Here is an 11,440-nt window from a genome sequence, read left to right as displayed (position 1 = left end):
GGCACACGGCAAAGGGAGTCTTTGCCGAGTGCCAAGAATAAGGCGCTCGGCAAAGAGGTTTTTGAATTTTTTTTAGAAATTTTCTTTTTGCCGAGTACCTTCACGGGGCACTTGGCAAAGGTATTTCAAAAAAAAAATCTATGCCGACGGCCGGATCGGGGCACTCGGCAAAGTTGCTTCCTTTGCCGAGTGCCTCCCTGATCCGGCGCTCGGCAAAGGGGCGGGTGGGGGCACTTAGGCGACTTCGGCCGGGCAGTCCAAGCCACACAGACAGACAGCCTTCGCGCGCGCCGCTCCCGGCCGTCCCCGCCCCGCGCCGCCGCCCGCCAACGCCGGCCCGCCCCCGCGCCGCGCGCCGCCCTCCCCTCCCCGTGCGCCGCGCCCGCGGCCGCCCCGGCGCCCGCCGGCCACCGGGCCGCCGCCGACGCCGCGCGCCACCGCCCTTCCCCACGCCGAGCGCCGCCCGCCGCAGCCCCTCCCTGCGCCGCCCTTCGTGTACTTCTCCTACGGCGCTGCGGGAGCCGCCGCCGACGCCGAGTTCTTACGCGCTTGGACACTCATGAAGGTAAACCTGCTAGCTACTGTAAAAAAAAATTCCATGTAGTCAGTAACATCCGCCGTACACACTTTATTACGTGCCAGTGTCTGATCGTGTTCTTGCATGTAGAATGAGTACGAGGAGTTGGTCCGCCGGATCGAGAACGCCGAAGAGGACTCTCTAGTCCGGCGCGGCGACGGCGAGTTCGCCGAATTCGTGGGTGCTGACCGCAGGAACCACCCGACCATAATCAAGGTAGAGACGAACTCATGGATTGAGCAGCCATGATGAAACGCGTTCCCATCTCGTTGCTTTGTTTTTTCTTGCTAACCGCGACCGCGAGTGTTCAGGTGCTCTGGGACAGCAGCAGCAAGAGCAAGAGCAATCAGGCTGCAGACGATGGAATCCCCAGCCTCATATACGTCTCGAGGGAGAAGAGCCCCACACAGCACCACCACTTCAAGGCCGGCGCCATGAACGTCCTGGTACGTACATCATCGGTGTTCACCGTCCGTAGTGCAACTGATGAGTGGAGAGGTGCCTCCTGAGCCTGAACATGCATTTCCCTGTGCACTGACTGCAGACGAGGGTGTCCGGCGTGGTGACCAACTCTCCCATCATGCTAAACGTGGACTGCGACATGTTTGCCAACAACCCGCAGGTCGCCCTCCACGCCATGTGCCTCCTCCTGGGCTTCGACGACGACGTCCACAGCGGCTTCGTTCAGGCGCCGCAGAAGTTCTATGGCGCCCTCAACGACGATCCTTTTGGCAACCAGATGCAGGTTCTGTTCGAGGTAGGTACAGATCACTATCATTATCATAGGAGTACTAGCTCGATCGCTAAGAGAAGCGCTGTGTTAGCTTTGTATATATCGACAACTTTTGTCGTCTGTGCTGATGAGCTTATGTAGAAAATTGGATACGGAGTTGCCGGACTTCAAGGCCTATTTTACTGTGGGACGGGTTGCTTTCACCGTAGGAAAGTCATGTACAGCGTGCCACCAGACTCCGCCACCACCGCCAGCACGAAAGGTGACATCTTTCGAAAGACTGACTGCTCCGCAATGTATTCTGATTCAGTGTATATATGCTCTTGACTAGTTGTATTGTACAATACAAACTCTGGCAGATTCACCATCTTACAAGGAGCTACAGAACAAGTTTGGCGGATCGAATGAACTGATCGAGTCGGCGAGGAGCATCATTTCCGGCGACATGTTCAAATCGCCAACGACTGTGGTGGCAGATCTGACGAATCGTGTCGAAGCAGCGAAACAAGTTTCTGCCTGCAGCTACGAGACTGGCACAAGCTGGGGTCAGGAGGTATACTCCATGTTTTTAACACTGTCCCTCACATCTAATAGCATTTTGCAGGTTTTGGTAACCTGAACGAACTCGTGCATGTGCTTGCAGGTTGGCTGGGTCTATGGGTCAATGACCGAGGACGTCCTGACGGGTCAGCGCATCCACGCCGCCGGCTGGAGGTCGGCGATCCTGAACCCCGACCCGCCGGCGTTCCTTGGTGGCGCGCCCACCGACGGGCCGGCCAGCCTCACCCAGTACAAGAGATGGGCGACGGGCTTGCTGGAGATACTCCTCAGCCGCCATAACCCGGTCCTCCTCTCCGCGTTCAAGCTCCTCGATTTCAGGCAGTGCGTCGCCTACCTAGTCATCGACGTGTGGCCCGTCAGGGCACCCTTTGAGCTGTGCTATGCATTGTTAGCACCTTACTGCCTCATTGCGAATCACTCCTTCTTGCCAGAGGTAATCTTTTTCCATCACCGGCCGGTCCTTCTTGCCAAAGTGGCAGAGTTTCTGAAATTTCATCTTCTTGTGACGCAGTCGTCAGAGCCGGGTTTCCTCATCCCGCTGGCGCTGTTCCTAGCTTCCTAGCCTACAACGCGTACAACCTGTGCGAGTACAAGGACTGCCGGCTATCGGCGAGCGCCTCCTTTGTATGAATTTATTTGTCACGCTAGAATATAAAAAAAAAATAAAAATTACCGTTTTGGGTCACTTTGCCGAGTGTTGTACTCGGCAAAGGACCCCGTTGCCGAGTGCCATGGTCACAGCACTCGGCAAAGCTGGAAAAATGGGCGCTCGAAAACTATTTTTCCAGCTTTGCCGAGTGTCATGACCATGGTACTCGGCAAAGAATTTTTTTAAAAAAAATTCAAACTTTACCAAGTGCCGGATAGAGGGCACTCGGTAAAAAAAAATTAAAAAAATAAAAAAATCTTTGTCGAGTACCTGCAGGGTTGGCACTCGGCAAAGCGACCGTCAACGGGGCTGGCACCGTGACGGTCGCTTTTCTTTACCGAGTGCCCCCGGGGCTCTCGGCAAAGCCTTTGCCGAGTGCCCGATAAAAAACACTCGGCAAATAGGGCTTTGCCAATCAATTTTTTGCCGTGTGTTCTTTGCCGAATGCAATTTCTCGGCAAAGAACCTGAATCCAGTAGTGAGACAGCTATTGTGGCTCGGCAAAGGATTTCATAGCCACGAGATCAAAGATAGAAACGTAGGCATGTATTGTTTATATGCGCTAGGTTAAAGCCAAGTTGGAATAGGATTCCATTTTATTATTTTCGGAATTAATGAGTTTCATGACTAAAGATAATTCTAGAAAATCTAGAATTACTATTTGAGCCATGATAAATACTCTGAAAATTCCGAAAATTCAGGAAAATTTGTCCAGAGACATTTTGGAACATGAGGAACCCAATGAAGTATTTGGAGCTCATGAAAAGATATTTCAGAGCGTCTAAAAAATATATTATGCTCCTACAAAAGTGGGAAAAGGTTCCAAAAAAAGCCCGAATAATTCCCTAGAAGATTTCAGAGTTAGACCGATGGATGATGAACTGAAATCTGTGATCCGGAGCAGAAGAAAAGGATCTTGGGGAAACTTAGAACAAAAAGATTAGGACCGAGAAAGCACCGATTTGATTGTAGAAAATGACAGAGACAAGCCGGAGAACAAATAAACGACTTACTAAACACGCTTTAAAACTTTTCACAATCGCAACACATAGTCATGCAACAAGCAAACATTACATCAGGCAAGAGCCAACCAAATTAATTTGGAAAAGTTTGAAATACCACAATTTTCTATAACTAAATTTGCTAAAACTTAAATTAGTCTTGTCAAGTCTTATAAAAATATTTAAACCATTTGTTTTATTTAGTGTTTTCTATTCACAACCCAAAATCAGAAATTTTGGGGTGTAACAGAATTGCGCTATAATAAGAGAAATAAACTTATACTTGAATGCTGCAATAAAGAAAGAATTCAAATAAGTGAACTAGAGAAGCTGAGGTTGAATGCTTATTGTAGCGCTGGCATTTACAAATGAGTAAACGAAAGCATGGTTTGAGAGAAAGCTCCTAAAAATAAATTCAAAAAGGGAGGCAAAATGCATTTATACAACTCGAGGTTTAAACTATGTGGCGCGCAGCGGGTTGACGTGGCGACGACCGGAATCGCGACCGTTGACGTGGTAGGGCCTGGCGCGGCAGTGTCGCGCCCTGATCCATGGCGCGGCTGGGCCAAATAAATATCGCGGCCAGTCCCGCCTGCCCGAGCAGCAAGCCCGCCTAGCCGCCGGGCCCGCCGCCCGCCCGGTGGTACCTGGATGGTTTAATCGGAATGCGTCGCGCTGATAGTCGGAGTTATTCTAAGTATTGCTTAACGTAAAAGCAATAGTGTATTTGTTTCTGTCTTTTGTTGAATTTTTTTTCATGGCCGAATAGAGAATTTGATAATCCAATGATTTTTTTTTCGTCTTTCATAATATGGTTAACCACCATGTTAACTAATCGATTACGAAAAATTGGATCGGATTGAAACGAATATTTTTTCAAGGGAACTTATTTCTTTGGCTTTTTGGCCCCATATTGTAGGATCGGCTACGACACGACCATGGACCCCGGCTTCCTCGACCCCTCGCGCAAGACGCCGGCCACCGGCGTCGAGATACGCCGGGACTGCCGGTTCCCGAACTAGTTGCTACTTAAACTCGCTGGCAGTGCTGTCGCGACGCAAAGAAACGAATATGAAGCAAATAAATGAAGTTCGTGCGCAAGTTCACAAGTTGCCACATAACATTTTTATTGGTTTGACATAAGTTTGACATAACATAACCAAATAACCCCGCAAGTTTCGGACGCCAATATTCATTTGACCTAACAAACTAAGACCCAGGAGTGTAAGGATCCCTCGGACGTCTCTGTCTCTTCGGATTTGTTGGTAACACATTGGGAGTGTAGCCAACGTCGGTATGGTTGCGTCGATGGTGCATACGGCTCGTACCCTGCAAGTATATGATACGCATGATTACTTATAATTCTTTATGATCGTTAGTTCTTAGAGCATACGTATTTAAAGAAACTAACTTTGTTAGTTTTGTGAGGCTCCTTGGGTACCAAGCGGGGCACCACCTAGCTGAGACATGCCGATCTCGTCCTGTGGCCAATCATCCCACTGGTTGTGCTGTCTGCGGAAGCCCGGGGGGTCGTCGTCGTTGCCATCGTCGTCCTCGTCGTCCTCAGTTGCAGGATCCTTCTCAGCACTATGATGTGGTGGTGTACGCACCGTGGAAGTAGCACCTATATTCGGCTGAGAAGAGCCGGCTGGTGTCCTCAAAGAGACTGAGGACGTGGCACCCGACCGTGCCGGGAGTGGCAGTTCCTCATAGGGATTGTCCATGCAGCTCAGCTTCTGAGCTAGCTTCCTGCAGCTCTTCTTCAACTTTTGCATAAATAGACGTTAAAGTTAGTGCATTTCCCAAACGCATATACACTAAAGAAACATTTTCAGAACGGACAAGTTTATGTTTACCTCCACAAAAGCCACGAAAACGCCTGGCCCCTGCCCTCTAGACTCGTGAAGCCGGAACGCTGCTTCGTTGGACAGCCTTGATAATTGTGTCGCCTGGGTACAGAAACGCGGTTGGACAGTTTTAGTACACGTACTTAATACCAAAAGGATAACAAATTGTACCATTCAAGTATCTTACCACGTATCTTTGAAGCCGGACTCTCTGTAGCTGTGTGTTCTCCCTAGTGGTAACGTCGTACACATCTTCGATGACATCTTCCTCCGAGTCCTCGTCAATCGCCTCCTCAGTGTACGGGGGCTTGATATGTGTCCTCGTAGAACTATAAAGCCACCACAGGTACTCGTCGAAGGTGTGCTGGTCGTGTAGAGGACCTGCATGGACCGGATGTCGTACCCTGTTCTGCCACAAATGGATGTGCGCGTTGTGTGTCACACGCTAATCCTTGGTCTTGTACCTCTTCCTGCGGTCGTACCTGCAATAAAACGATGTTAGTTGTACCACACATACCTCTGAATTGTAGCTTTGTTATTAATCGATAACGTACCCGTGCAATTCTTGATTGGTGGAGTAAAGCGGTGGTGGGCAGCCTGTCATTCTTCCAAACTGTCTGCAAACCCTGATGGGCAAGTGAATCTCGACCACATGGAAGAAAATAAGAGGGATGTCACAGCGATACTCGTCTGACTTGTCCCAAGTGACAGGACTAAGATAGTACTAGAGCTCTGAAGCATCCCAAGGACACCAATGCACTTGAAATTTGGTAATTGAGTTAGGTTGTGATATAGTGTATATCGAACAAGACATAGGTATGATAGTAAAGAGAGCGTAACCTGGTGCTGTGTTAGGACGTCGAGACCGTCTGTGTACTCCCTGTACTTGCGCCTCGTATTCCCTCTAACTAACTCTACTTCTGTCCAGATATACAGAGCGGTAGGGAGTGTATCCTGCCCGTTCCATCGCTGCATTGAACACGATAATGAATTAGCCATTAATAATCTCATCATATGTAACTGCCTCGAAGAATATAGTGAACTGAAGTACTTACCGATAAACCATTATTAAGGGGCCTCCCAATGGGCCAACGTTCCCAACACCAAACCTGGAGTAGGTAGAAGCAACCCCCAAGGTTCGCATATCCTGAGGTGCGACGGCAGGCAACGCATAGCTGTCGATATGTCCATGCTAGGACTACGCTGCCCCAGCTATACGCCGCTATGTTCTCCCACGGCTGGCATAGTATGTCAAGGAAGATCCAGCTAATGGTGTTGCCTGAGGCGTCTGGGAAGAGGAAAGCACTAAGAAAGTGCTAGAGCCACACTCGAGCGAACCTGTCGATCAGAGCCTCCTCAGCCTATGGGTCCAAGTAATCAAAGCGCTCTGTGATCCAAGACGACAAAACACCGAAACTTTTCCTGAAATTGACCAAAGAAAATAAGACCCGATGGCTACAGGAAAGCAATACAAGTATTAAATAGGCTTGAATTACTAACTTATTTTTCTTGGAAGCCTCGTCGTCCGGTGGAAGAAAGCCAGTAAACTGAGCCACTAGCTTCCTCTAGTGATCGTTGTCAACTATCCCTGTCACTGGAAGTCCCCTCAATCGAAGGCCTAAAATAGCCTTCACGTCCTACATAGTCAAGGTCATCTCGCCACAAGGTAGGTGGAACGTGTGGGTCTCAGGCCTCCACCTATTATAAGAATAGAACGACTGTTAGTTGCCTCAAATTTGTTACAAGAAAGTTTACGTACAAAGAATGCATTCGCACCAGTCTACAGCTGCAGTAAGTAGAGCTAGGTCAAGGGGCGGAAGACCGTGGTTGACAACACGGACAAGCTTGAGGAAGCCGGCACGCCGTATGTACGACGCATAATGCTCGTCCCACTGGTGCGCCCTGGTGTGCGTGTGGGGCCTCAAAGTAGGCAAGGCCACCTCTGCGTCGTTGTCACTCAAGATGTGTGCTCAGTGCTGGTCGTCGTACTCCACCTCAAGAATGGGGTACAATGGGTGCTGCGTGGGAGGGGCCATCCTGTTACAAATTGATAAACAAAGCATTAGAGTATTCAAATTAACAAAATTCAAATTAACATTATGTAGCAATGTAAAATTTGAACTACTTTTTATGCAATACGAACACAATATGAAAGCATATGTATATATTCAAAGTAGCATTAACAGACATATCACGCACTAGTAATATAACCAACTTCACTAGGAATATAAGCATTTGATAAAACTTCATGAAGTCATCAAAATCGACGTATCATGCACTAGTAAGTACCGACTTTTGTAAACTAGTATCTATACCTAAAATCCCTAACTAAATAACTAACTATAAACTAAATAATAAATACCTAATCAATCCCTAAACCCTAAATCCTAACTATACTAGAACACACAACCTCAAACCAAAAAACTACCTACGTAAATCATAAACAAATTCACTAACCTAACTATCCTAAATCACTAACTATCATAAATCAATAACAATCATAAAACCCTAAATATCCTAAATCACTAACTATCCTAAATCAATAATAATCAAAATAATATAAAATCGAGAGGGAGGTACCTTAGGAGCGGCGGCCTTGATGCGTCGGCGTTCGTGGCGCGGCCGGCGCGGGGGCGTGCGGGCGCGGCATGGGCAGGCGGGCGCAGGCGCTGCGTGGCGGCGGGGCTCGTGCGGTTGGCGGCGGGCGATGCGCGGCGACGGGCGGGCGAGTAGGGGTGCGTGCGGGCGAGCGGGCTCGCTCATGATATTTATTTGGCCCAGCCGCGCCATGCTCCGTGGCGCGGCACTGCCGCGCCAAGATCGGTGGCGCGGTAGAGCCCTGCCACGTCAACGGTCACGATTCCGGTCGTCGCCACGTCTTCCCGCTGCCGCGCCACCATGCATAGCGCGGCACAGGCATTTGGCCGCGCCAGGGCAATAGGCGTGGCCAAAAGTGTTAGTTTTTTTTAAAAAAAAATAGACAGTGTTAGATTTAAAATTAATTATCAAAAAGTGTTAAAATTAAAAAAAATCGCCACCGTGCACCTAGGGCATGTCTAACAACGACCCTAAACTCAAGTAAATCTGTACATACATGTGCCTCTTATTTTTCTTTAGAATTTTCATGTTTTCTGCACGCAAATATCTTTAACTAGCGTGGGCGCCCACACTTCGCGTGGGAAGTAGGGCGGAAAAAAAGGGGAGAAAAAAGATGGAACGGGTGTGAACTGTTCCATAAAGGGCGCGTACTGTTCTGTATCGGGTTGTACTGTTCCGTATCGGGTTGGCACTGTTCTTTATCGGGCTGGTACTGTTCATCGTGGATCCGGTACCTGGTACTGCTGACCTACAGTTATCTGAGTCTTGTGGGGCGCAGATGAACAGTATCGCAGACAAATTTAAAGTTCTTACTGGCGTGAGCCCCCACGCTGCGCTTGGGAAGGAGGGCGAAAAAAAAAGGGGAAAGATGTAACGGGTGTGTACTGCTCCATAATGGTGCATACTGTTCCGTACCGGGTTTGTACTATTTTGTATTGGGTTGGTACTGTTCTTTATCGGTGTTACTGTTCCTTACCGGGTTGAGCACTGTTCATCGCGGAGCTGGGACCCGGTACTGCTGACCTACAGTGATCTGAGTCTTGGGAAGCACTGGATGAACAGTGATTGCAGACAAATTTAAAGTTCTTATAATAATAATAATATAATATATAGATAGATATAGATTTGAGGCATAGAAGAATCCTGCTGTTGAATGAGGCACAAGCTGGACAGCACTGTTCGGCACGAAACACCATTTTCTCTAGCCCTCTGATGAGATCAAAGGAAACGGATACTTGCGAATGGTCTGTTTAATCTGCTCCCGCTGCCTCCTAAACCTAAACCAACATATGTATAGTCGCCCGTAGTAAAACAAGGATGCTAGCTCGTTTCTTCCCTAAATTCAAACGTAACATGGCCTTTCGAGATGAAGGTCTTACGAGAAAACGACAACTGAAATTTCTCCCTCTATCAGCATGTTCATTTAGCTGTGGTCTGTCATAAACGATCGTAAATTTCTAGCCGGAACAGTATTTTTCTCTCACACAAACCAGCCAGCAGTACTTCTTCACGAACCAGCAATGAAACGAACCAGCCAACCGAACAGGAGTCAAGATGAGCCAATAACTTTTGCATTGTTTAGTTCCTCCCCTAAAGTTTACTCTCTATCCCATCGAATATTTGACACATGCATAGAGTATTAAATATATATAAAAAATAACTAATTGCACAGTTTATGACTAATTTGCGAGACGAATCTTTTAAACCTAATTAGTCCATGATTTGACAATGCGGTACTACATTAACACATGTGCTAATGACAGATTAATTATGTTTAATAAATTCGTCCAGTGGATTACTGACGTATTATGTAATTTATTGTTTTATTAGTATCAAACACCCTATATAACACCTCTACATGATCCCGATGTGACACCCTAAAATTTTACGCCCCGAATTTAAACGAGGCCTCACCGTAGAAGAGTTGGTAAACAGTGATTTCACCACTCCAGCTGACAACAACGTAAATAAAAGATGTGTTATGGAAGTAGGTTGTGCACTGTAGAAAAGAGTATAAATGCTCTATTAAAAAATTAAAAATCCAGTACAAGGTGGTAGTTTCAGGAGTCATCAATGAAGTAGAGAGGAGAGAAAAATACTAGTATAGTCGTCGTGCGTCCCGGAATTCATTTCAAATCAAATCATATCAAACATCCTTCAAATCCAACATCTACCCAGGTCAGGAGTAACGTGGGGTGGTGGACCCTACCCAAACATGTCCTCTTCCATGCTGCCGCGCGCGCGACATGGAATACGGGCCCTGATCTAATCAGTGTCATATAGGGATAAAACGGTATGGATATTTTCCGACCGTATTCGAAACTGAATCCGTTTAGAGAGGTTGAGATCTGTCCGTATCCGAGTCCAGATATTCAACATCCGATATTGTATCCGTATCCGAATACTCAAATCGCATATTTATGATGTCGATATCCAATCGTATCCTATCTTACATAGTTGACACTATCCGTATTCGAATCCAAATCCGGACAGAAAATTGAAAACAAATATAATATCGGTGATATCCGTCCGTATCCGATCCGTTTTCATCCCCAGTGTCATTGCAGCCGGCAGCTATTTGCGGCCAGCGGTGACGTCAGTGTCATTGCAGCCGGCAGCTGGAGTTTCCACAACCACACACGTTGAAGTTCCACCGCCGCGGACGCATGATGGAAGTGCCCTTGCAACCACTTCTTATACATCTTCATCTCAAGTCAGTGTTTTTCTTATATTCTTGGAGAGTGGAGTCATCTTGGCATTTTCTCATAGAATCTCATTCTATGATGACGCATCCCGCCTTCGGGGCCTGTTTGGGTAGACTAGGAGTAGTGATCAGCTATGCCTAAAAATTAGCCAGCTAAATATTAGTCAACTAGTTATTAGGCGGTGCATCACTACTAGGAATTTGCACTTTCATGACGAACAACTTTCTTCATTGAAGAAGCCAAATTCATCATAATTTGAGTTTTATGACGAAAAACGGTCCATCACAAAAATTGCATCATACTTGAACTTCTATGACGAATTTAAGCAACTTGTCATAGAAGTGGCTTGATCTGTGACGAAAAACAGAGCGTCATAGAACTATTTTGGCATGCGCGTGCTGGTGGGTGCTTCCGTTGAAGATGCTTTCCACGTGTATATGCTATAGCCGGTTGCATTGGAGATGGTTCGGATTCGTGTTACCTTCTTATTGCACAACGTGGTCATCTCTGGTTCTTGCACGTTCAGGTTGTTACTGGACCACGTGTTGGGTCCCTGTTGTTCCACATGTCAATTTTCTATTTGCACACGTGTCGTGTTATGGTTGGGTCACGTGTCACTTCTTTATTGGACCATGTGTCGTATTTTTATTGGTCCACGTGGCCGTTTCTTATTCGACCACGCATCACGGCGCTCTCCGTCCACATTTTGTATTTTTATTCGGCCATGTGGCTTGACGACTTCCTTCCACGTCGGATTTTTAATAGCCCA

General features: G+C 47.3%; 1 protein-coding gene across 1 annotated transcript; it reads left to right on the top strand.

The window, feature by feature from the left end:
- The first annotated feature begins 660 nt into the window (after nucleotides 1-660).
- On the top strand, nucleotides 661-4,543 carry LOC136548084 (cellulose synthase-like protein H1). Its single transcript, XM_066539728.1, has 7 exons — nucleotides 661-793; nucleotides 889-1,023; nucleotides 1,122-1,334; nucleotides 1,452-1,572; nucleotides 1,670-1,863; nucleotides 1,954-2,258; nucleotides 4,441-4,543. Exons 2-7 carry the CDS (start codon nucleotides 1,012-1,014, stop codon nucleotides 4,541-4,543), a joined length of 948 nt encoding a protein of 315 aa, XP_066395825.1. The 5' UTR covers nucleotides 661-793; nucleotides 889-1,011.
- The last annotated feature ends 6,897 nt before the right edge of the window (nucleotides 4,544-11,440 follow it).

Source organism: Miscanthus floridulus, chromosome 4, assembly GCF_019320115.1.
Source record: "Miscanthus floridulus cultivar M001 chromosome 4, ASM1932011v1, whole genome shotgun sequence".
Taxonomy (NCBI): domain Eukaryota; kingdom Viridiplantae; phylum Streptophyta; class Magnoliopsida; order Poales; family Poaceae; genus Miscanthus; species Miscanthus floridulus.
The sequence above is the reverse complement of the archived record's forward strand: the minus strand, read 5'-3'. Positions and strand labels throughout refer to the sequence as shown.